We start from the raw sequence: 25,756 nt of genomic DNA, 5'->3' as shown, positions 1-25,756 counted from the left end.
CCATAATTCTGCTCAGATTTTTATTTTAAAAAGTACAGGCATTACAGATGCATGTTCCAAAACCCAGAGCATGCCACACAACCAGAGATGTGCAAACCCCAGATTTCTACACACGAAGGTTTGTGCGGTCGTGGTACTTCTGGTAGGGATCATCAACGTACCAGGTCCTCCTTTTCCAGAAGGAGGTGGTCATTTTATCCAGGAGCTTACACTGTGTCCTGGTGCACAGCACCAACTCCCTCAAACGCTTCTTCCTGGCAGCTGACTTCTTCCACAGCTTCTTCTTATAACCAGACTGTCAGGAGAAAACACACACCAAAAAGACCATTTCTTAATAGGTCACTGCAAGTGCACAAACACAGCCACGCTGCTCAGCAAACCTGGAAAAATCCCTCACTTTGGGAAAATGGGAGTTTCTCTACAGAGCTTTTTTTAACTGCCACACCAGCCACTGGCCTCCAAGAGAAGGAAAACAATGACATTTTACCCTGACTGTAAAGAACAGGCTCTCATTATCCCAAAACTCTCACCTTTCTCCTCACCCAGAGGCCGTTGTGCAGCCGGAGGAACCTTTTGACCACAGATTTCACACTTTTCCTCTTTCCTTTCCGCAGGCTGCAGTAGGTGAGGGTCCTTGCTGGCTGCTGGAGTAAACTTGGAAGTAGAGGTGTGACACTAAAAAAAACCAAACCAACCCCAAAATGAAGAGGGAAACAGAACAGGAATGAAATACCATCTTCTAAAAGAAATTACTGCCTTTATTACACATAGAGAGATCAGAAGAGCTGTGGCTTGTTTGAAGGAACAAGGACTCCTTAAATATCACAGCACAGCACCTAATGGGTGTAGAATACCAATGGCAGGGCTGGACTCTTGTCAAAATTCAGCTCAAACTTATTATTTCACACAGAGCACCTTTTTTAATCTACTAAAAGCAGTCAAACACTCAGAAGCCAATATTCAGCTGTTACTTGGATTCAGAAATTACTTTTAGAATATTAATCACAAAACAGTTTGAGTTGGAAGGGACCTCTTTAAATCACCTAGTCCAACACCCACCAGCAGCAAGAGAAACAGTAGTGATTACAAGAGTGATTGTAAAATATGGCTGCAAAGAATACCCTAATTTACCTCCTGCTTCAAGACTGAAGTGGGAGCATTTGGGGCTATCACAGACCCATTGTTGAGTGAAAAGGTGCCCAAGAATGTCAGACTGAGGTGCATTTATAACACATGTGTCTGTCTGTCTGTCTATCTATCTGGGGAATGGGGCCAGTCTCTTCTCCCAAGAAACAACAGGACAAGAGAAAGTTTTGCCAGGGGAGGTTTAGATTCACTCTAGAGAAAACTTTCTTTACAGAAGGAGTTGTCAAGCACTGAACAGGCTGCCCAGGGCAATGGACAAGTCACCATCCCTGGAGGGATGTAAGTAAGTGCAGATGTGGCACTTGAGGACATGATTTAGTGCTGGCCTTGGGTTGGACTTGATGATCTCAGAGGTCCTTTCCAACCTATGATTCTACAATATTCATATATATATATATATATATATAGAGGAATTTCAATATATATACTACACATGTTGCATATATTATACAGTACTATATATTATTAAATATAACAGACTATATTAACAATATTAATACACACGATAAATTATATATATTATAGGATACATAAATTCACCGTATATTGCATATTATGTAATGCATATGTTGTGGGATAAAATATATATTCCTAAGTGTATTTATATATAAATATATTTTAATATAAAATAAAGTTATATATATACATATATTTGTAATGTATAGTAATTAAAATTATTTATATTTTCATGAAACAATATAACACATCTAAAACAAGTAAGTACAAACGTGTAAGGTATGCAAATAAAAAAATATATTAGGTACATATATATAAGATATAGAAGATATTTAAGATATATAAGATATATAGAGAGAAACTGAAGGCCCTTTTAAGGGTTTTTCGCACGAGGGAGAAGCCGCGCGGCCGCACCTGCTGAGCACCGAGGGGGTCCCTGCCCAGGGCCGGTTCTCGCCGAGCAGCCGCGGGGTCCAGAGCGGGGCCGGGGCCGGGGCCGGTCCGTGCCCGACGCACCGGGCGGAGGGGGCGCTGAGCGGGAGCGCACGGGGAGCCCAGCGGCGCAGGATCCCTGCGGGGACACGGGAGAGCCTCAGCACAAATATCCCCGCCAGACACCCCCAGTCAGCCCCGACACCGACCCCGACACCGCCCCGGTACTGACCCGCCAGGGCCCCGCGGGCCGCCGCCGCCGCCATGGCCACGCTGCGCCGGGCGGGGCCGCGCCGGGTCCCGCCCACGGAGGCGGCGGCCGCACCGGAGCCGGGATCCCGCACCAGAGCTGGGATGTCTCCCGGGACTCGGGATCGGGCACCGGAGCCGGGATGTCTCACGGGACTCGGGATCCCGCTCTAGCGCCGGGATCTCTCACCGAAACCGGGATCTCTCACCGGAGCCGGTGTCCCTCGCACCCCCAGAGTCCTCGCTCGCCCCGCTCCCCCTCCTTCCCCCCTCTCACCCGTCACCTTCAGTGACCGGCACACACCTTCCCTCCTTCCCGGGGCTTTGAAGCCTGTTACTAAAGTCTCCTACAAAACGCACCAAGTGGATTTAACTCATTGTTTGTGCACATTACTGGTGTATTCTGATTTTTTTTCTCTTGGGAAATCTGGCCGGACTGGTTGAAGGATGAGATGAAAATGGCTCCTGAGTGCTCTGAGCGAAAGAAGGTTTATGAGAGCTGTGAAAGGTTATAGCTGTACATTGTTGATAAACGCTATAAAATGTGCTGTGTTACACTCAGACTGGAGGAAAGGCTGAGGGAGCTGGGGCTGCTCAGCCTTGAGAAGAGACCTGAGAGGAGACCTCATCCATGTCCGTCAGTGTCCCAATTTATTTGTACACTGTCAGTGCCCGGAGCAGGGACAGGCTCTGCTCGGCGGTGCCGGGCAATGGGATAAGAGGGAAGGGGCAGAAACTGGTGCCCAGGAGCGACACCTGAACGTGCGGAAGAAATTCCCCACAGTGCCGTGACCGAGCACTGGGGCACATTGCCCACAGCGGGCGCGGAGTGTCCCTCACTGCAGACACCTCAGAGCTGTCTGGTTGCAATCCTGTGCCGCGTGCTCTGGGATGACTCTGCTTAAGCAGGGAGATTGGACCAGACGACCAGCTGTGGGCCCACATCCGATCTGACCCATTCTGTGATTTTTATTTTTATTTTATTTTATTCTGTTCCGCCCGCGCCCGGAGGGTCCCGGAAGCTCGCGACCCCTACTCGGCGCACGGGCCCCCGCGCGCGGGCACCACCCCGCCCCGCCGGCGTCGCGCGGCCCGTGCCCGCCCTCTCATTGGCCACGCGAGACCCGTCACGCGCGGCCGCCCCCTGGCGGGGCGGGAGCGCCTGCGCAGGCGCAGTGCCCGCTGAAGGGGGGACGGAGGCGGCGCCGGCAGGACCCGCGCAAGGCGCCTTCCCGCGGGCCGTGCCGGCCGCCGCACCGAGCCATGCTGCGGGCGTGCCGCCGAGCGGGGCTCGCCGCGGCCAAGCAGGTGAGCGTTCCCCCGGGGAGTCCCACAACCCACTCCCGCTATGACCAGCTCTGCGACCGGTGCGGCCGGGCCAGGCCAGGCCTGCGGGAAGGGAGGAATCCCTGTGACCGTGGCTCGGCGCGCGCTGAATGACTCCGCACGCGCGGGCCCTGATTGGCTGCGCAGCCTTTGACGGGCGGCCGCGGCTGCCAACGGAGGCGGGGGGCGGGCGCTGGTGGGTGAGGAGTACTACCAGTCCCAGCGTGCACCGCGGCAGCACAGCGCGGGACGGAATGAGGCAGCAGCGCAAGGCACGCCGGGACTCTTAGTCCTTGATGGCGTGGCGGGGAGCGCGTTGCTTGCTGGGGGTTGTAGTCTTGGCCGCCATGGCCGCGCTGGGCCCGCAGCTCCGCTCCGCTGCTGGCGGCCCCCAGCCCGGGACAGCGCCGGGAGCCGCGGGCATGGCCCGGGAGCCGGCGGGAGCTCTGTGGGGACGCGTACGGCCCGGCGGCCCCGCGCGGATGGGGCGTAGATGGGCGGCCCGGCGCTCCCCGGCGGGAAGGACGTGACCTTGCCTTCCCCGGCGCGGCCTCCCTCCCGCGCAGCCCCTCCGGAACCCGCCGGGCCCGGCTCCCGGAGCGCCGCGACCGGCCCGCCCCGGTGTGCAGCGCGGGGACACGAGCGATGGCAGCGCTCCTGTGTGAGGGGATCCTCTGTCCGCACAGTGGGACGCAAACACGCGGGGCCGAGGGCAGAGCTGCCCGTGGGACTCGTGCTGTGTGTTCTGGACCTTTGCCTCTCCTTATCAGCAGAGATAAGCGTGGTGATGTGCTCTGGAGCCTTTTTAAAGCAGTAGGCCAACTTTAGGAAGCCACGAGGATTTATAGGTGAGGGTGGCTCCTTTACCAAGGCCCCAGATTGTGTTTCAGCTGCCTGATAAAAACTAACCTGACGAGATCACTTTTATATCGTTTTCCATCCCAGTGTTCATTACCCTCTATTCACACAATTTAGCAAAGGAGAAGCTGTAGGTTCTTCCCTCTAAAGCTCCGGCAGCTGCATCTCTGCTGCTCCCCAGGGCTGGAGAGCCCTTTGGTCACCTGATGGCCACTGAAAAAGGGCTCTGGGTTTGCCTGGCTGTGGAAAGTTTCATCTGGAAGCTGAGAAGACAGAAACCAGGCTTTGGCAGATATTTATCACTTGAGGCTGTTTGCATGTGCTTGGCTTTAACAGAATGGCTGGAATGAGTGTACAGCTCCAGAGCAGCCAGGGTGGTGCTTTGCAGCTGGAAGTTGGTCATCAGGCTATAAATATTTGGTGAAAGAGTCACAGAGTGGTTTGGAAAGGACCTTAAGACTTTCTCATTGCAAACCCCCTGCCCTGGGCAGGGACACCTCCCACTGTCCCAGGCTGCTCCAACCCTGACCAGCCTGCATGTGGACACTTCAGGGATTGGACATCCACAGTTTGTCTGGGCAAGCACCACACCACCCTCACAGGGCACAATTCATCCCTAAGGACTCTGCAAACACAGAGATGCCACAGCACTCTCTGAAGTTTGTTATCTGTACCAGAGAGTTTGTGGTGGAGACTGGGAAAACTTTATTCATTCTTTCCTTCCCTCTTTCCAGTTACTCATTTTTCCTGCTTGCATTCTTTCTGTGAGCTCTATGTGTGGAGCATCATTAAACTTGTAACAATTGAAGTGGCTTTGAGAGAAGGGGATCTTCATCACTTTCAGAAATGTTTTCTGCTACATGTGCAGTGCTGCAGAGTGACTTTTCTCTTGAAGTATTTCTGAAGTTTTCTGTGAAATGAACAGGGCTTTTAGTAAAAGTGTGTGATATTTGGCAGAAGTCTTGAATGATGGGACATCAGAGTTCTGTGGTGAGATGTCCCTGTTGTACCCAATCTCTGTCTTAATGAAGAAAAACTGAAGTTTCTGGTTTGCTCTTCCTGTTGAAGTGCACAAATGTCACATTACAGAAATTCTGGATCAGACACTCGAGCCTGGTGCCTGAGGGAGGCTGAACTGGAGCTGAGTGAGCAGAGGATGGTGTGTCCTGGCCATGGTTATTTGAAATTACACATAAAGTATAAACCTGCAGGGCAGATTTAATTTGTTTAATGATGTTCTGCCGTGCTGCTCTTGCCCTGAGCACTGTGCCAGAGTGAGCTCACTTGGATATCCTTAAATGTCCTTAAATCACTGGGGCTCATAATATTAACCAGAGTGAAGGTGTGATGTGCCCTGCTAAGTGATTCTTGTGGTGATTAAATAGTAGGAAATGCATGCAAAATAATAAGTATTTAAAAAGTTGAGTGAAACAAAAATCATGTAGAGCTGAGGGAGGAGGAGGAAGAAATAGAAACAGCTGCCCTGCAGTGCCCTTGCTGTGTCCATGCTGCCTCATCCAAAGAATTTTCTGTCTTCTGCAGGGCAGAAAGTCATTTATTTCTGCCTTTTGAAGGGCACAGCAAAGCATGTGGGATGAATTTCTCCAAAATCCTTTGAGGCGTTTTTACAAATAAATGACAAGGGTGTGAAAATTGACAAAGTCATGGGAATTTTGCAAAGGGGAGATTAGAAATGACCTGCTGATTTCCATGTTATGGTGGTACAGCAAATACAAGCAGTATTATTATGGTGGTCAAAAGAGAGCAATACTTATTTAAAAATGGATTTAAAAAAAAAATTCAGTGATTTTTGGAGGTATTAGTGTATTTGGATGTGAGGGAGGAAAAATTTGGCTTCTATTCATAAGACATGGGTACTTAGAGATTTTTATTTGCTGTTCCACTGGCCAGCTGTGGAAATTTGTTGCAGTGACTTGAAAGATGGAGTTGGTGAGGGCTTGTTTTGGGTTTAATTTAGAGTGCTGCCATTGCTACATGTGTGAGAGTCCCAGAGATGGAGAGCCTGTGATTTGGTTCCTCTCATCTGCATGAAAAATAAATAGAAATGAGGATTTGGCTAATTCTAGACCAGTCCAGCTTGGAAGAGATCTCAAAAGATCATCTGGACTGAAATCAATAATCCCTCCAAAAAATCCTCCTTGTGTATGAAATATAAATGGTGAAATATAAATGCTGAAATATAAATTACTGGATTGAGCTGTATGCATAATGCTGGATTATTTGCTCCTCCTGTGCTTCATGGTGTAATAGGGCCATGCTGAGAGTCAGGAGCACTTTCAGAAGTTACAAAATCATTTGTGGTAGGTAGGTAGGTTCAGAAGTTGGTAACCAAATGATTTGTGAGGCTTTTATTAATGAAATTCCCCTTGAAAGGAGCAGTGAAGGCTCAGGAAGTGCTCCTGGAGCAGTCAAGTCAGAAAATCAAAAATGTTACAGAATATATTTATTATTTTGTTGCCCTTTCTGTCCATCACAATGCAGAAAACCACCCGCAGTGAGGGCTCCTGGAGGTCTCAGGGCTGAGAGGAGCAGGTTCCTCCTGCTGCTAATTAAAAACCTTTTGGCTGCCTTTGTGGAAAGAATAAGAATGCAGTGTTCCTGCCTTTTCCTGTCTGTGCTGTTGGACAGGGATAGGACCTGAACCACAAGAGTTGTGCATGTTATTGCCATGTGCAAAAGCAAATAGAGAAACTTGTCTCCTGGGATTATGTTGTAGTGAGGCATCTCCCAGCTTTTTCTTTTTTAAAGAAAAAAATCCCTGTTGGGAAAAATACCTCAGCTGTGGGAAAAGTTCTTTTTGTGCCTTGTACTTTGATTTCTCATGAGTCCTGTGTTAGTAATTCCCATGTGGGGAAAAAACCTCTGAGGCCAACAGTGTGTTTTCTTCTGTAGGCTTAGAGTAGCTTAACCAGTCCTTCAGAGAAGATAAAAATCTTGATAATGTGGCTCTTGTTAAGTAAATATAATAAAATATCACTCTTCATATACTAATTTAATTTATAGTATAATGTGATGTCTGTCTGGAAAGTGTACGTGTTATTAATTCTTTTAAAGTAGTGGTCTTGGTTTGGAAGGTTAATGAGAATTGCTTGTGTATCTTAAGAATTAAAAGTAGTTTGGAAGTTTAAGGAGAATTGCTTTTATATCTTAAGAATTAAAAGTAGTTTTAAGCATTTAAACAGCTGTTGTTGTGTTCTACCCCAATCCCACTGAGCTGTTTTAGTCTGTGAGATTGAAATGCATCTGAAATTAACCCACATAAATGCAGAAAGATACTGGAGTTGGGGTTTATTCCTTCTCATTTTTCAAATTTTCAATTCATTTTTCAAAGAATTTCATGACTTCTTAAAAGCCTTGAACCTGGACATGTGTTCCCAGAAAAGAATCCAGTGCTGGTCACAGGTGTCCTACAGAGACACTGAGGCTGTGGCAATGGAGCCAGTGAGCCCAGTGCTGCTGTTGGAGGAGATGTGTCCCTGTGTCCCTGTGTCCCTGTGTCCCTGTGTCCCTGCCTTTTCCCAGTGCTGCTGTTGGAGGGAGATGTGTCCCTGTGTCCCTGTGTCCCCGTGTCCCTGTGTCCCTGTGACCCTGCCTCTTCCCAGTGCTGCTGTTGGAGGAGATGTGTCCCTGTGTCCCCATGTCCCCGTGTCCCTGTGTCCCTGCTGACCCTGCCCAGAGTTCAGTGCTGCTGTTGTAGGGAGATGTGTCCCTGTGTCCCTGCCTCCCCCCAGAGCTTCTGTTCTAGGGAGATGTGTCCCTGCCCTCTCCCAGTGCTGCAGTTCTAGGGAGATGTGTCCCTGCTGACTCTGCCCCGAGCCCAGTGCTGCTGTTACAGGGAGATGTGTCCCTGTGTCCTCCCAGTGCTGCTGTTGTAGGGAGATGTGTCCCTGTGTCCCTGCTGACCCTGCCCAGAGCCCAGTGCTGCTGTTGGAGGAGATGTGTCCCTGTGTCTCTTGTGTCCCTGTGTCCTCCCAGTGCTGCAGTTCTAGGGAGATGTGTCCCTGTGTCCCTGCCTTTTCCCAGTGCTGCTGTTGGAGGAGATGTGTCCCTGTGTCCCTGCTGACCCTCCCCAGAGCTGCTGTTGTAGGAGATGTGTCCCTGTGTCCCTGCTGACACTGCTCAGAGCCCAGTGCTGCTGTTCTAGGGAGATGTGTCCCTGTGTCCCCGTGTCCCTGTGTCCCTGCCTCCTCCCAGTGCTGCTGTTCTAGGGAGATGTGTCCCCGTGTCCCTGCCTCCCCCCAGTGCTGCTGTTGTAGGAGATGTGTCCCCATGTCCCCGTGTCCCTGCTGACCGTGCCCTCTCCCCACAGAACAGCTGCCGTGTGAGAGCCTCGCTCCGTCCATGGCGGCCGCAGCGCGGATACGCCTCCCAGCACGGGGACTCCGGGTACGTCACGGGCTCTGGGCTGGGACTGCTTCTGCACTCACCAACGGGGGGCTGCTCCTTGGTTTCACAGCACAGCAGGCTCCTGGCAGTGGGGTTTCTGTCCTGTTCTCCTGGGGTGTGTTCCTTGTTTGGTTCAGTCGGATTTAGATGAAGAAAATGAAGATGATCAGTATTTATCAGGGAAGTTGTGGGTTGGCATATCTTACCTTTGGGTTAGTCACCAAGCAGTGTTGTACCAGGCTGAAAGTGATTTAGAGCAGGTTCTGGAACAGAGGTTGTCCCCAGCTGTAAGCTGAAGACTCACAAACTGTTTGATGTTTGCCATATAATGTAATTTATTTATTTATGTAATTTACACCCCTTTCACTCTCTTTCCTCCTCAGTGTTTCCGTGGGCAAAGTCATTGGTGCAGGCCTGCTGTTTGTGGGTGGAGGGATAGGTGGGACTGTCCTGTATGCCAGCTATGACCGACAGTTCCGGGACAGCGTGGAGAAGGCCATTCCCTACTCTGACAAACTCTTCCAGATGGCACTTGGCCCTGCACCTTCCAGCACACCAGTGCCAAAGAAACCAGTAAGTGTCTCCCATCCCCCCCACACATCCACTTCTCTGGTTTTTAAAGAGAGTGTCTGCACTTAGGTTTCAGATTCTGGTTCATTTTGCTTTGTGCTAAGAATTAAAAAAGTTAAAGAATTAAGATTTCCTTAAATTAAGGTTTAATAATTACAAATTCAGTTCCTACTTGGTACTGCAAAAGTACATTTCCCATTGCCATCTCATGATTGTGGTTTGTGGGTTGCAAAACTTGTTTTTATTTGCAGTAAAATAATCTAATGGAATCCCAACTGAATAGCTGCTCTGCTTACACTCAGAAATAAAATGGGGAGAGAGAGAGGCAGGTGTCAGGCTGGAATTTAACTGCTTTACTGGAGGCTTATTGTAGTTAGTGGTGTGGCAGAATTACAAAACTTGCTCTAAATGAATTTACTTTAAAGAAAACTGAGAACATTCTTGAATAAGTAAAGATTTGAGTGATACAGAACCAGGCATAAGCATCATACTTTGACATCTTAGTGGCACAACCCTGGAGAAAGGAAAATCTGATACTGCCTTTGGCACAGCTCTGGAAATTGAAACCTGGAAGTTTCTCTGCTCCTCCATGTGAAAGGAAACACTTCCCAGTAATCAAGAATACTGAAAATCTGCTCTAGCCTTGGATTTTTTGAGCTTTCAGAAGTCATTTGGCTTTCAGGAAACTCAAAATATTTTTAATTGAATTTTAAGAAAGCTGTTCTTAATAAGTGGAGGAATATCAGTCAACAAAATTTCTCTCTTCTTGTTTTAGCTACAGTTTGTGTGATCATCCAAGCTCTTGGTGCCTCCCAGGGAATTTGCAAACCAGATTGATCAGCAGAGTTATCAACTCCCCAGTCATGGCTCTGACTCAGATGGTTTTATTTTTACCTTGTGGCTTTCCACAATGGATATTAAGGGATTAATATCATAAAATGTCACAATACTCTGTGTTTGAGTGTTTATGTGCCCCAACCACCAGCATCTGAAGCCTTTCAAAAGGAAATCAGTGGAGCCAAACTTGGGGTTTCTGCATTCAGCACGCTCAGAAGTGCTTGGAATATTTGGGGCATAAAACTATTTGTTTTTTATATATAATTTAATAAATATTTGTTTATAGTGAAAACTGCCACAGTTCTACCTGCATTTTTGGAGATGAGAAAATCTTTAAAATTCCTTCTGAATTAAAAATCAAGTCAAGGCATTAGATGGCTGTTCTAAATTGCACTTTGAAGCTCAGATTTATGGTACAGACACCTGGATATGGGAAAGTTCTTTTCCATTGCACTGGAATTGGTGACATCCAAGCTGTTTGAAAAACTGATGATATTTCTTATTTCTGACTTTTCAAGATACAACAAGGTCCATTGAAGATCTCATCTGTAGCAGAAGTAATGAAGGAGTCTAAACAGCCTGCTCCCAAATCTCAGCTAAGCAAACCAGAATGTCCTGCTCCTACAGAGGAAAAAGGAGGTAAATTTATGGAATGTCATGTACAAAGGAGCAAATGACCTAATGATCTCCTGTATCATATATGGTAGAGTAGATTAAAATATTCCTTTGAATGGTTGAAGGTAAATATTGTAATTTCTTAGAATTAATGTTTTTTTCTTTCCAAATCATAACATTTGCATTAAGTGGCTTTAGCTTTTTTTTCCCTATTTTTTTTTAAGAAATACATTTAATTTAGAATCTGAGATAAATAATTAGTAATCTTCATAGTTTAGATGTGAGACTCAGCAGGAAGAGAACTTCAGGTGTTCTTGCAAGCACAAGATACTTAATTGTGGATAATTACTGGGCTATTGTAAAGCCAGATCAAATGGAGCTTGTTTAGGGAGGAGCACTTGTGATGTCTTTTTATGTTTATCTAATGGCTCTGTGTATGTGTAACTAATATCTTGTTGCTGTTTATCCAGGAAATCAGCTTCTTCTGGAAATAATAACATACATATCCAATTAATGTTTTTGTACAGAGGAGAATTAAGTCTTATAGCCCTGTTATTATATTATAGCACTGGAATGGTTTGGAAGAGAGCTTAAAAATCATCTAATTTCAACCCCCTGCCAAGGGCAAGCACACTTTCCACTAGACCCAAAAGTCCACCCAACCTGGCCATGAGCTCTTCCAGGGATGGGGCAGCCACAGCTTCTCTGGGCAGCCTGGTCCAGTGCCTCACCACCCTCACAGTAAAGAATTTCTTCCTAATATCCAATCTAACCCTGCCCTCTGTCAGTGTGAAGCCCTGTCACTCCATGCCCTTGTAGAGCATTTCCAGCTCCCATGTAGGAGCTGGAAGGTGATTGAAGGTGTCCCTGGAGCCTTCTCCAGGCTGAACACCCCCAGCTCTCCCAGCCTGTCCCCACAGCAGAGGGGCTCCAGCCCTCTGAGCATCTTTGTGGCCCCCTCTGGACTGGCTCCATCAGCTCCATGTCCTCCTTGAGTGGGGGCCCAGGGGTGGATGCAGAAGGGCAGGTGGGGCCTCACCAGAGCAGAGGGGCAGAATCTCCTCCCTTGACCTGCTGCCCACACTGCTGGGGCTCCAGCCAGGACACAGCTGGTTTCAGGACTGCCTGTGCACATGACAAGGTCCTGTTGAGCCCCTCACCCACCAGCACCCCAAATCCTTCTCTTGGGGCTTTTCCTGATCCATTCTCCCCCAGCCTGTGTTTGTGCTTGGACTTGCCCTGACCCAGGTGCAGGATGTGCCACTTGGTCCTGCTGAGCTTCATGGGGCTCACACAGTCCCACCCCTGGAGCCTGTGCAGGTCCCTGTGGATGAGCATCCCTTCCCTCCAGGTGTGACTGCACAGCTCAGCTGGATGTCATCAGCAGACCTGGCAGAGGGTGCCTCAGTCCCACTGCCCAGGTCACTAACAAAGGTGTTTAACAGTCCTGGTCCCAGCAGTGGCCTTGGGGAACACACTTATCACTGGTGTCCATTGGACATTGAGCCACTGACCACAGCTCCTTGAGCACAGCCATCCAGCCAGTGCCTTATCTATGGGGTGGTCCATCCATCAGATCCATATCTCTCCAGTTTAGAGATAAGGGTGTCATGTAAGACAGTGACAAATGACAATGCAAATTTCTGAAATCCAGGGAGATGATGTTGCCCTTATTCAGCAATGCTGCTCCCCCACTGGAGGGTCTCATCTGCTCTGTCATGCTGCTCAGGCAGCCTGTAGCAGACCCCCAGTGTAATGTCACCTGTCCCTGCCCTCCCTCTAATCTGACCCATGAGCTCTTGGTTGGCTCCTCATCCATTCCCAGGCAGAGCTCCATGCACTCTAGTTGGTCACTGACAAAGAGGGTGATTGCCCTCCTTGTCTGCCCTGCCAGGCCTTTAAAAGAGCCTTCATCCTTCCATTCCAGCCCTCCACTCACAGCTGCCATCCCACCATGTCTCCATGAAGTGAGCTTCCCTTTTCCTGGGCCCCCTCTCCCAGCAGCTTTGGTTTAACCCCTGCTCAGCAGCTCAGCAGGCCCTGGCTGGAGGTGCTGTGGCCGTGGTTCTGTGGCACATGGAGCCCATCTCCCCAGCTGTACTAACTGCTGTGTTCTGCAACTGTGTTTAACAGCAGGCAAGGCTGCAGCACAGATCATCTCTGCAACAGGGGTAGCTGTGTCGGTGCCAGCTCCGGAGATACAGACTGAAGAAGGTGACAAAAACCTTGTGAATACAATGAAGAAAACCCAAATCCTCTAGCTTCGTGTGCATGCATTTTGCTTCTGTGTTGGTATTTGTCAGTGTTGAAAGGTGTGAGTTTCTGTGCCTTTTATAGACAACTTCCATTGTGTGTTAATAGAATTTGGACACAGTGAGAGCTGCAGACTGGGACAGGTACAGGTGTGAGCACAGGAGCAGAGCTTCCCTTTGTGCAGAACTGAACTTGCACACTGCAGCTTGCCTCTGCTCCTGGTGGCTTTGTGATTGCTGTTCAGTAGGGCATCTCTGCCCAGGGACACGTGAGGAAACTGTTTCTTGTTAAACTCCACAAGAGACACCAGCCTTGAGATGATGGTCTCTTCCAGATGTGGTTAGATGTGGGGGCCTGAATATATGTTGTATTGTAAGACCTGTGTGTGTCAATGTGGGGCCTGAATATATGTTGTATTGTGAGACCTGTGTGGTCTGAGTTGCTCCAAACGAGCTGCAGCTGCAGGGTCCTTAGTTGGGCAGCAGCTGTAGCTTGTGAAGGTAACTGAAATAAATAGGGGTGGGTTGAGAGCCCAAGAGGAGCCCCTGAGAAGACAGGAAGGACTGTGCTGCAGAGAATGGAGAAGAGCCAGCAGAGAGGCAAGAACAACGCTGCAGCGAAGATTACAACAATTAGATGATATTAATTCTTTAGTTATGAACATTTCATAGAAAGCATGCCAGGGATATGCACACGCTGCAGAGTAACATCAGCATTATTCAGAGGTGACCTGATGGGTTTTGTTGCAGCTTGAGGCTGAGAGCTCTGGGCTCTCTCCTCAGCTCAGATGCAACTTGCTGTTGATCTTGAGAGTGTTAATTAGGTCAATTCTCACTCTTAAAGGCATTTTAAGTGGTTGTAGGCAAGGAGTATAATTGTGATCCCCCATAGCCTTCTCACTCATCCTTTGTTGCTTTGGTTGGGCTCTGTAAGCATGCCAGAGGAGAACTGAGAAAAAGCAGGAAGGGAGATTCACTTGAAATTTAACTTTGGCTCTGTAAGTGTTTCTCACTTCTTGCTTTGCCTTTCACTTCTGAGTCTTGTGTAATTTTGTAACTAGACAATGGAAAATCTCCAAATGTATGTGAGGTGTTCATGTCCTTGACTTTAAGTCGTGAGACTGGCCTTTGTAGTTATGGATATAAAGGTTCTTCAGCATGGTTTTGAGCAGAAGTCAGATCTACAAAGTGATACCAACTACAAAAATCAGTTTTGATAAAGTTACTTCCCTACAAGTAACCTCTGTACACTAATTTGGACTCTCCACTTAGGCAGTTTGACTCTTTTATTACTTCTGAACAGGAAAACAACACGAAGCTTCCCATGCTGTGAAAGAACGGCCCCCAGAAGAAGTTGCAGCCAGGCTTGCCCAGCAAGACAAAGAGGAGCAAGAGAAGGTGTCAGGTGAGTCCACACTGTCACTGTCCCTGTGTGTGTTGCATGGGACACAACTGTGCAATTGCACTGACTTTATGATCCTAAGCTCCTTACACACCTCTTGGATGTGGAGTGGTGGTGAAGCTTCTTCCACCCACTCATAAATAACTGAGAATTGAAGAATTATGGAAAAATTGAGGTTGGAATAGACTTCAAGGTTCAAGGAAGATATGAAAATTTGTTTCCAGAACCATTAGAACAAGTGAACATGGGATACACCTGCACCCCCTGCAGTCCCAAGGGAGAGGTTTCCACTGGGTGGTGTTTTGCTCTCAGTACCTCTGCTCCAAATGAGGAGAGCATTTTGGTGATCTTCTGTGGGCTGCTGTTTAATTCCCAAACTGCCCAGCCCTTTTAGATCATAGAAAATAATTTAAGATACTTAGAAGCTGTAACATGTTATTTTACTAATTATAAAGTTCTTTATTGTTTAATTGACTTACATTTTTTCCCAGCCCTTGCAGCAACTCTAGAAGGAGCCCTAAATGCAACTGCTCGTGTGACCCTTCAGGCTATCACTGCTCAGCAGTCAGCTGTGCAAGCAGTGAATGCCCATTCCCAAATCCTGAAGGATGCCATGGATGATTCTGAGGTAAATTGGACAAGTGGGGACAATTTTTATTTTCATTTGGTTCAGCAAAACTTCAATCTGAATTAAAAATAAACTTGGAATCTTTTCTTGCAGTACCTTTATCACAGTTTTAACTCACCTTTCCACTTGTGAAAGGTGGTATAGTCAAATAATACAGTGATTTTGAATTTTGTTGTTTGGGGTTTTTTCCCAACTCCTCTATTTGCTTTTTGCAAGAAAAAAATTCAAGTTAAGACATTAATAGTTTTCACACTGTATTTTAATTAATTAATTTTAATTCTCAAGACTCTTTACCTAGTTAAGATCATGCTGTCCACCCCAATAATTCCATTGAGCTTTTTTCCTTTTCCAGCATCCTCTTGCTGGATTGTTTGTTTCTTGTCAGGAAATAGGAAGGGGATGTACAAGTGATAACACTTGTGGTGTGCTCATGCCAGAGTTTGTGTGGGTCTGCCACTGCCCATTCAGTTCTGGAGCAGAGATAAAATTCACTTGTTAATCAGGGACATGGGCAACCAACCAAGCACTCAAGACTTAATCTAGTAGTTAGTAAAATAACTGCCTTAAGAGATTAATAACTAAACTTAATTTAAAATCAACTTTTAAGTATTATGGTACTTAAAGTATTAAGCTTAAAAGCAATTTTAAAGTATTAAAGTATTGTAATATATGTGGAGATTTCCCCACTATAGGTTGTGCACCATACAGTGATTCTCATGTAAGCTCTTCTGGGTGAATAAAGCTCTGTGGCTCAGGAAGAAAACCCATTAAGAATCAAACAAAACCAAAACAAAATGTTGGAAGAGAAACATCACTTGTAAAGCTTCCAGCTGTGCTGTTGAAAAACACAAGAATGGTGCTCAGTTTGAGGGAAATGTTCAGTGATCAGGCTCCCAGTGTGGGTAACCCTTGTTTAGGGATTGCAGTGACCTCATGAGGGGTCTGTGCTCCCCAGGGTGCTGGGGGGAGGTTCCCACTGTGGGTAACCCTTGCTCAGTGATTGCAGTGACCTCATGAGGGCTCTGTGCTCCCCAGGGTGCTGGGGGAAGGTTCCCACTGTGGGTAACCCTTGTTTAGGGATTGCAGTGACCTTAATGAGGGGTCTGTGCTCCTCAGGGTGCTGGGGAAATGTTCCCACTGTGTGTAACCCTTGCTCAGGGATTGCCATGACCTTAATGAGGAGTCTGTGCTCCCTGGGGTGCTGGGGGAGGCTCCCAGTGTGGGTAACCCTTGCTCAGGGATTGCAGTGACCTCATGAGGGGTCTGTGCTCTCTGGGGTGCTGGGGGAAGGGTCCCAGTGTGGGTAACCCTTGCTCAGGGATTGCAGTGACCTCATGAGGGGTCTGTGCTCCCCAGGGTGCTGGGGGAAGGCTCCCAGTGTGGGTAACCCTTGCTCAGGGATTGCAGTGACCTCATGAGGGGTCTGTGCTCCCTGGGGTGCTGGGGGAAGGCTCCCAGTGTGGGTAACCCTTGCTCAGGGATTGCAGTGACCTCATGAGGGGTCTGTGCTCCCCAGGGTGCTGGGGGAGGCTCCCACTGTGGGTAACCCTTGCTCAGTGATTGCCATGACCTTAATGAGGAGTCTGTGCTCTCTGGGGTGCTGGGGAAATGTTCCCACTGTGGGTAACCCTTGTTTAGGGATTGCAGTGACCTTAATGAGGGGTCTGTGCTCTCTGGGGTGCTGGGGGAGGCTCCCACTGTGGGTAACCCTTGCTCAGTGATTGCCATGGCCTGATGAGGAGTCTGTGCTCCCTGGGGTGCTGGGGAAGGTTCCCACTGTGGGTAACCCTTGCTCAGTGATTGCCATGACCTCATGAGGGCTCTCTGCTCCCCAGGATGCCTGTGGCAAGAAATCCTCGCAGTGGCGCACGCTGGAGGAGGCGCTCAAGGACCGCAGGAGAGCCGTGGATGAAGCTGCTGATGCCCTCCTGAAAGCCAAGTGAGTTGCTGGATTTAAGTCTTGGAGTAAGAAGTGACATTGCTCATGTGAGAGCTGAGTTTCTAGAAAGTATGGAGCCGCCTGTGTTCATATTGAATGATCTGTTTGTGCCAAATCAGCTCATTATCACGAGCATTTTAATTTGACACGTGCAAACCTTGGGTGCCTGTGCACAAAATCCTCCCTGTAGCAGAGTCTGAAACAGTCCTGTTCTTTTTAAGAACTTATTTATCTCCTTAGTACTAACAAAGAGTGCTGGTAAGTTCAAGTAAGATGAAAAAAAAACCCCACAGTCCTTTTAGTATTATTGTTGAATAATTTTGTTAATAATAAATGTATTGTAAATCTCTTCTTCAGTCTGGAGAAGAGAAGGTTCTGGGGAGACCTTCAAGCACCCCAGCACCTAAAGGGGATACAAGAGAGCTGGGGAGGGACTTTTTACAAAGGCAGAACGAGGGGGATTGGCTTCAACTGACAGAGGGCAGATTCAGATTGGATATAAGGAAGAAATTCTTCCCTGTGAGAGTGGTGAGGCCCTGGCACAGTTTGCCCGGAGAAGCTGTGGCTGCCCCATCCCTGGGGGTGTTCCAGGGTGGATGGGGCCCTGAGTGAGCTGTTCCAGTGCAAGGTGTCCCTGCCCATGGCAGGGGTGGGGTGAGATGATCTCTGAAGTCCCCTCCAACCCAAGCTGTTTGAGGATGACTCCATGACTGCACTCTGTGTACTGAGTCAGCAACATCACCAACTTCATTTAGTTGTAATGAAAAAATTAAACCTTGCAGCATCCTTTGGCAGTTCCCTGTGTCCACAGGATTGCTTTTTAGCAATTTGATTTTTACTGAGCATATGCCTAAGAAAAACTTGAATTCTGGGCTCATACCCTGGGGTCTGTAGATGTGCCCTTAGTGTGGTCTATGGGCACTGAAGGAGCAGAAATAAAATGACAAACAGTATCTCCAAGATGCCCTTGTAGTGAGGTTAGAAATAAATTTGGAAACCCTTTGATGCTTGTAAGGCTGGGAGGGCAACATCATCCTTGAAGCTGCATGGTTGCTATCACATTATAAACTTCTCCTATCTTTGATGTTGCTGGGCTGACTGAAATTAGTGGGAGTGTAATTGAGGTTTCATTGTTAAAACAAAGCTAATGCAAACCCCACATGCAGCAGCTTTCATTCTCTATTGCTCTACTGGAGATCTTTGCTTTTATTTATTTTCTTAATTTGCTTATTTTAAAGCTTGTTCCTTATTCTAATGAGGTCATTGGAAACCTCCATTGGTTTGAATGGATTTGGAAAAGGAACATTTTTTCACTTTTTCCTTGATTTCTAATTGTGCTAGAGGAAAGCATTTCTTTCCTAATTACAAAACCCCATAATTATCTTTACAGAGCCCTATAAATTCTCTCCCATCCTCATTAATCTCCACCAGTCACCATGTCCAAAACACTTCTGCAAGCGTAAGCCATCTATATTAAAAATGTTTCCTTGCTGCTGTAAATGTCTGCTGTATAATTCTAACCTAATTTTAATCTCTAATTCTAGTTTTACTAATTCTAACTCCTTTCAGTGAACTTCCATTTTCCCTCCAGCTAAATCCTGAATACTAATTGCAGTGTAAATAATTCTCATTTTACATGGAATAGCCACACTGACATCTTTAGGTTTCAGGCTGTGGGAAAAAAGTAATCCTTAGTCAAAGCATCTTAGAGTTGGTAGATAGGAAGCACCAGTAGAGTTACCCAGTAGTTGTTCCTGTGAATACCAACAGCATAAAGTAATTTTTCTTTGAGTGATAAGCCCTGTCTGTGTTACACTCAGCAGCTGCTTCTCTTTTCAGAGAGGAGTTAGAGAAGACAAAGTGTGTCATCGAGAATGCCAAGAAGTCTCAGCTGGCAGGAGCCAAACCTCACATTGTTGCTGCAGAAGAAAATCTCCATCATATGATTGTGGACTTGGACAATGTGGTGAAAAAGGTAAGGCTTGCTCAGAGTGTTTATAATTGCCTCCAGAGTGGGGGCTCCTTGGCAGCTTGTGCAGACCTCCCATTCCTCTGCAGGGAGTGAGATATTTCACAGACTCACAGAATTGCTGAGTTGGAAGGGACACACCAGGATCATTGGGTCCAACTCCAGGACACCCCAAGAATCCCATCCTGTTCCTGAGTGTGTTGTCCAAACACTTTGTGAGCTCAGACAGGCTCAGTGCTGTGAGCACTGCAGTGCATTGTGTTAATCCATCCTCTTGTGGCTGTCCTCAGGCTTTGAGCTGCTTATACTGCCAGTAATCAGTCATGGCAAGATCTTCATGAGAGCTTGAGCTCTGTCTTGAAAGGGCCTCCAGGTGTCTGGATGGTCCCAGTCCTTTCTGTTCTTGTAATTCTTCACTTGACTCCGAGGGAATTTACCACAAGGTTAGGGAGAAGTTCAGTGTGTGCTAATGACTTGGTGGTAAATCACTTTGCACAGAAGACTGGGAAAGAAATGTAAAGGTGAAGTTTCTCTCCCTTTGCAGGACAGCTGGTAATTCATCAGGTGTGTTTGGAGTGAATGTAGCCTGCTAGTGGGAACCTCAGAACTCTCTGAGGATGGCAGCAATCACAGGCATGGCTTACTAGGCCTGTGTGATGGCTGTGAGCACAGAGAAGGAGCTGGAGGTGTTTCAGATATAAACTGAATTCAAGGCACTCTTGGTCCTGTCCAGACTACAGACTGGCTGTGTGGTTACTGTGAGCCTGTAAAACAAAATGGATTAGTTAAACTTCCAGCAAATAATGATTGTGTAAGAGAGGTTTAATATCACAGGATGGGCTTTGGTGCTCTCCCAGGTGAGTTTGCCTGGTTTGGGCTGGGGGTTGATGTGTGCCAGTGTCCCAGGGCTTGGCTTTAAATGATTTGTGCCTTCAGTTTCATCCCTTGCCTTGAAAAACAAATGAATCTCACCCTTGTTTGTTGCAGGTGCAGGCAGCACAGTCTGAGGCCAAGATTGTGGCTCAGTACCACGAGCTGGTGATCAAAGCCAGAGAGGAGTTCCAGAAGGAGCTGGACAGCATCACCCCTGACGTGAAGCCTGGCTGGAAGGGGATGAGTAAGTCTGCCCTTGGAGAGGGGTCACCTTGTGCTTGTAGCACTGTGCTGTGTTGTGCATCACCACTCAATGCCCACCATCCCAGTTTTCAAATGTTCCCAGTGTTTGGTTGGTCTGAAGTGAAAATGATTTCACAACTCAGTTAAATAATCTAAAGCAGGTGTTGTGAAAGAATCAGTTCTATATGTGCTGTATGGGAAGGATCACAAAACAGAAAGTGGCTCTTGTGTGATAAATGTCATATTGGTTGTATGAACATCTCTCTCCTCCCTGGTATTTTAGGAAGGAAGTCAGATCATTTGAGATTTCAATCAAATCTGATATTAATCAGTAATCAAATACTTGGTTAACTCTGTGATTAGAGGTATTATAAAACACTGTTGTGACAGGGTGATAAAGAACTTCCTGAATTTTCTACATCATCACTGAAAGGGCGAGGTTTCATTGTTGATACCCTGCCTGCCCCAGTACATTTATTTCTGCCCTGACACAGTAACACACCTGTAGCAAGAGCAGTGAGCAGTCAGCTCATCCCTGCACACTCCTGCTCCCCTTAGCTGCCTGCATTTTAAAGCAGAGCTGCAGCAGGTGATTGTGTGTGTTCACCAGTGCTGGGGGTGAGCTCCTGCAAGAACCCACCTGTGGTATGTCCATGGAACAATTACTGTCTGGGCTAGTTCAAAAAAATTCATTCCTCAAAACCCCCAGATTTCCACATATTTCCAGTCAGGGTTTAACATAAATGTGCTAAGTGATCTCAGACTTTTCTAGCTGATGTGTTCAGAGGCAGCTGTTAAGGCTTTATTTCCAAGTTACAGATTTTTTTATAGAAGTAATAACTGTCATTTGAAAAGAAATAGTGTCAGTATTGCCTTAATATTTTTCTTAAAGTAAATTACAACAGATTTTCTTAATGCTACTTTATGCTTTAAGAATGTGGACCTTAGTCCACAAAATAATTTTCCTGGCTAAATGAATACACCAGACCTTTGGAATGTTCAGTTTTCATTTAAAAAACAGCCAACCTCACACTCAGTATCTGTGGGGAAAATATTTGAAATTAACAAATTGTTTGTGGAATTTGCTTTTGGGGTGTTAGTTCTGAAGAAAAAAAATTTATTTAGGCTCCCTGGGGATGGAGCTGCCTTTCCTTGCACAGGATAAAATCTTGGGTTTTGTGATCACTGCCCCTCTGTGGGAGGAAAGGGAAGCTCCTGGTGGCTTCCATGTGCCCCATTTCTTACTGGTGTGACTTGCTGAATGGGACAGACTTGGGGTCCCTGACTCTCATGCCACTGGGGAGTTTGTTTTTTGACCAACTACTTCTGTTTGTAAGACCCTAGAAACGTCAGGCTGAAATTTCCAGTGTCCTGTTGCACTTTGCTACTTCAAACTTGTTCCTTGCTTTGGCTGAACTCAAGTGTCCATCTGTGGGTTTCCAAGGGTGGTTTTAGTGGTTGGGGCATCTTGGGCTACACTTTCCCTGTAACACAGAGACTTTTATACTCCACATGCTGTTCTTCCTGAGTTCCTAAGGACTTGGTCTCATGTTTAGGTCACTGTAGATAAGCTCTTAGTTTTCTATTTTACTTTTGCATGACTGCCTTGCTGTAGTGAATGTGCACTAACTTTTCCAACTTCTTTCTGTTGCAGAGATAACTGACTTAGGTGAGTTACTATCACTTGTTCTTGTCCCTTGAAAGTTACATCTCTTCTCTTTGTGTTTGTGTGGGGCATGGCTTTAAGTTACAGGCAGTTATCATGGCATTCCTAGAACATTCAGGCTGAGCTATGCCTTGGGACCCCTTCCAGTCATGTTGCACACTTGGCTTAAACCACAAATGGATCTTTTTGTACCACTGCTACACCCAACAGCTGAGCTTGGTGCTGCTGGTCAGCTTTCCTGCTGGCCAGTGAGACCACTGCTCCAAGTCCCCCTGTGCCAGCACTCAGCGCAAGGTGACTGAGGGACTGTGCAGTCTTGCTTGCATTAGACCCTGCAGAAATGCTTTCCCAAGTACTCCCAGCTTTCTATACAGATGATTTAGCTGGCAGCCAGTGCAAAATGAGCTGCAGCATTTCATAAAGCCCTTCTCAGGTCACCAAATGCTGCAGGGTTAGCTTGGATCCTCCTGTCCCAGGTACAATGTGGTTGTGAATTGTGCTGCCCTCTGAGGAGCCAAACCTGAAAGGTACAATCTGGGGTAAGGAGTCTGATTAGGAGCAGTTCATCTGGAGGACTGCTGAAGAGAAAATGTCATTCTGTCTGTCCCCTCACACAGGGGGGACAGACTGCTCTGTGTGCTGGCAGAGGGGAAAATATGTGGTGGTGTAAAAACCAAGAAATGACAGAGCTGTTGACAGTCTCTGAGTGCGACATGGATATGGAAGTGTAAATGACAGCTGGGACTAATTTGGAAGAAACCAAGCTAATTTCTCTCCTGGAATGAAAATACAGTTCAGGAGGTGCTCTCAGGTGGGCATTAGGCCAGGCCAAGGGCTCGAAGTGCTCAGAGCCCTTCCCTAGAAGGAGCTCACTGCTCAGTGACCCCTTGGAGCCGCAGAGCACCCGGGTGGGAGGCGGGGGGCCTGCAGCAGATTCCCTCTGTTCCCTGCCCTCCCTCACGCCTGCGTTCCCTTCAGCCGGCCAGCTGTCCACCGATGACCTGAACTCGCTGATCGCGCACGCGCACCGGCGCATCGAGCAGCTGAACCGCCAGCTGGCCGAGCAGCGCGTGCGCGAGCAGCAGCACATCGAGGCCGCCCTGCAGAAACAGAAACTCGAGGACAAAAAAGCCTTTGAGGCAGCCGTGGCCAAAGCGCTGGAGCGTCACAAAAGTGAGATTGAATTAGAACAAGAGAAGAAGGTAAAGTGGCTAAAGCACCTGGTTAAATCTTTGGGGCAAAAAGCACCTGGTTAAATCTTTGGGGCAAAAAGAAGGTAGAAGAGTTAATGGGAAAGGCCAGAGGGACAACTGGGATGTTCTGGGTGACTCCCAAGCTAAACATGAAAAGGAATCACAGAATAATGAGGTTGGAAGAGACCTCTAAGATCACTGAGTCCAACCCATGCCCTCACACCTCACCTAGCCTATAGCACCAAGTGCCATGTTCAGTCTTTGTTCAAACACATCCAGAGATGGTGATTCTACCACCTCCCTGGGAAGAGCATTCCAATACTTTATTATTCTTTTGGTGAAAAATTTCTTCCTGATATCTAACCTATACCTGCCCTGACGTAGCTGCAGACTGTGTGCTCTGGTTCTGTCAGGAGATGTTGAGCAAGGAAAATGCTGCAAAGTTAGAATGGTGAAATCAGACAGGGAATGACTTTGTGAAGTTACTTAGCTCCTGTTGGAGATAGGATTACTGGGTCAAAAGAAATCCTAGAATGATTTGGGTTAGAAGGGATCTTCAAGATCACCTTGTTCCAACCCTCTGCCATGGGCAGGGACAGCTTCCACTAGACCAGGCTGCTCCAAGCCCTATTGAACATGATCTTGGGAAGGGGTTGGGGCAGCCACAGCTTCTCTGGGCAGTCTGTGCCAGTGCCTCACCACCCTCACTGAGAAGAATTTCAGTGTTTGATCTGACCTTGTGTGACCAGTATAGGGCTACATAGGGAAATGGTAAAGTCTCTTGGGTTTGGAAGCTCATTTACCAACCAGCCTCCAAAAGTGTTTGAGTGTTTGACGTTACTGTATTTTTATGTACTACTTCAGTAGCTGCACTAAGTGCCTGCTGAGTAACCAGCAGTTACTCACATGGTGAACCACAAATCTATTCCTTAACATCCCTAGGAAAAGGCTCAGCTGTAAAACTGAACCTCAGCAGGTCTTTAAGCTGAGAGACTCTGTCAGTGCCACTGCTCTGACACACACCCTCAGTAGTCACTGCTGTGATGCTGTGGCAGTGTGTGACACAGCTGAGCACTGGTTGTGCATTGCACCCTGTGTGTGTGACACAGCTGAGCACTGCTGGTGCATTGCACCCTGTGTGTGTGACACAGCTGAGCACTGGTTGTGCATTGCACCCTGTGTGTGTGACACAGCTGAGCAGTGGTTGTGCATTGCACCCTGTGTGTGTGACAGAGCTGAGCAGTGGTTGTTGGTTGTGCATTGCACCCTGTGTGTGTGACACAGCTGAGCACTGGTTGTTGGTTGTGCATTGCACCCTGTGTGTGTGACACAGCTGAGCACTGGTTGTGCATTGCACACTGTGTGTGTGACACAGCTCAGCACTGATTGTTGGGTGTGCATTGCACACTGTGTGTGTGTGTGCAGGTGGAGGAGGTGCGCGAGGTGATGGAGAACGAAATGCGGACGCAGCTGCGCCGCCAGGCTGCCGCCCACACCGACCACCTCCGAGACGTCCTGAAGATCCAGGAGCAGGATCTCAAAGTGGAATTTGAGCAGGTAAGGGAGAGGAGCTCCCAGGGGAATTAAAGGGATATTGAAACCCTTGCAAAGCACAGGTTTCATATGACAAGAAACATGTTCCAGGGGATGGAAATGGGGAGTGGGGAGGGAAGCAAGCTTGCCTTGAGGTGATACAGAGTGCCTCAGTGTGTAGGTTTTATTCAGACTTGTCTGAAAAGCTTTTGCTATAGATAGTAAATGTTTGACACAAGTCCAGTAACTGTTAAATTCCCCCAATAAGGTTTCTTACTGGTATATTGTATTTACTGTATACATTGGCCCTAACAAGGACAACAGATTTCTAGAAATGTCTTTAAAATAAGGTAAATGTTATTAACCTGCTGTTTCTGTTCCTTGTATTGCACTGTTTCAGAACCTATCAGAGAAGCTCAGCGAACAGGAGATGCAGTTCAGACGCCTTACTCAGGAACAGCTTGACAACTTCACCTTGGATATAAACACTGCCTATGCCAGGCTGAAGGGAATTGAGCAAGCAGTTGAGAGTGAGCACTGAATTCCTCTTTCTTTAAGGACTGTGTTCCCCAAATGCCCCTTGCCCAAACTTGGGCATCTAAACCCAGGCTTAGGCATGTAACTCACACCAGCAAATCCCAGATGAGCAAAGTCCAAGGTGGTTCTTCCAAAAGTTGTCTTGTTTGGCTGTAAGCTGTGGGACAGTGTCACAGACATGTTTTATGAAAAATCCTTTCCTTAGGATTTTTCCTCCTGAGAAGCTGAGAGGGCTCAGGAACAAAATGTAAACATTGATTATCTGCTGCTGTGGAATGCAACAGGTGCATCTGGGATTGGTCTCATGTGGTTGTTTCTAATTAATGGCCAATCACAGCCCAGCTGTCCAGACTGTCTCAGTCAGTCACAAGCCTTTGTTATCATTCCTTCCTTTTCTATTCTTAGCTAGCTTTCTGATTGAATCCTTTCTTCTATTCTTTTAGTATAGTTTTAATATAATATATAACATATAATAAATCAGCCTTCTGAAACATGGAGTCAGATCCTCGTCTCTTCCCTCACCCTAAGACCCCTGCAAACACCACCACAGGACAGACTTGCTTTACAGCATGTGCTGAGGGGTGGCTGCTTTGGAAAGCAGAGGGTGCAGAGGGCTGGCTCTTGC

The 25,756-nt window shown here is 47.3% G+C and overlaps 2 protein-coding genes across 3 annotated transcripts in view; one reads left to right on the top strand and one right to left on the bottom strand.

Moving 5' to 3' along the window:
* The window catches only part of MRPL35 (mitochondrial ribosomal protein L35), a 2,348-nt gene extending 42 nt beyond the window's left edge, over nt 1-2,306 (bottom strand). The window contains exons 1-4 of the mRNA XM_064712437.1: nt 2,267-2,306; nt 2,017-2,173; nt 531-675; nt 1-295 (exon numbers count right to left, since the gene is read on the bottom strand). The exon at nt 1-295 is cut by the window's left edge and continues 42 nt beyond it. Of these exons, the coding sequence (XP_064568507.1) occupies nt 107-295; nt 531-675; nt 2,017-2,173; nt 2,267-2,300 (525 nt within the window). The 5' untranslated portion in view covers nt 2,301-2,306 and the 3' untranslated portion in view covers nt 1-106. The remainder of the gene's footprint in view (nt 296-530; nt 676-2,016; nt 2,174-2,266) is intronic.
* Nucleotides 2,307-3,454: 1,148 nt separating this feature from the next.
* Nucleotides 3,455-25,756, top strand: part of IMMT (inner membrane mitochondrial protein) — a 23,318-nt gene continuing 1,016 nt past the window's right edge. Inside the window, exons 1-14 of one of the 2 annotated variants that reach the window (XM_064711978.1) lie at nt 3,455-3,591; nt 8,798-8,874; nt 9,258-9,447; nt 10,800-10,920; nt 13,030-13,110; nt 14,452-14,553; nt 15,042-15,178; nt 17,014-17,117; nt 18,957-19,092; nt 20,074-20,203; nt 21,857-21,871; nt 22,847-23,070; nt 24,487-24,618; nt 24,995-25,124. In XM_064711978.1, coding sequence (XP_064568048.1) covers nt 3,547-3,591; nt 8,798-8,874; nt 9,258-9,447; nt 10,800-10,920; nt 13,030-13,110; nt 14,452-14,553; nt 15,042-15,178; nt 17,014-17,117; nt 18,957-19,092; nt 20,074-20,203; nt 21,857-21,871; nt 22,847-23,070; nt 24,487-24,618; nt 24,995-25,124 — 1,624 coding nt within the window. In that variant the 5' untranslated portion in view covers nt 3,455-3,546. The remainder of the gene's footprint in view (nt 3,592-8,797; nt 8,875-9,257; nt 9,448-10,799; nt 10,921-13,029; nt 13,111-14,451; nt 14,554-15,041; nt 15,179-17,013; nt 17,118-18,956; nt 19,093-20,073; nt 20,204-21,856; nt 21,872-22,846; nt 23,071-24,486; nt 24,619-24,994; nt 25,125-25,756) is intronic. The other variant, XM_064711979.1, reaches the window with a different exon arrangement.

Source organism: Zonotrichia leucophrys, chromosome 4 (assembly GCF_028769735.1).
Source record: "Zonotrichia leucophrys gambelii isolate GWCS_2022_RI chromosome 4, RI_Zleu_2.0, whole genome shotgun sequence".
In the NCBI taxonomy this organism is placed as follows: Eukaryota; Metazoa; Chordata; class Aves; order Passeriformes; family Passerellidae; genus Zonotrichia; species Zonotrichia leucophrys.
This window is presented reverse-complemented; position numbering and strand designations above follow the sequence as displayed.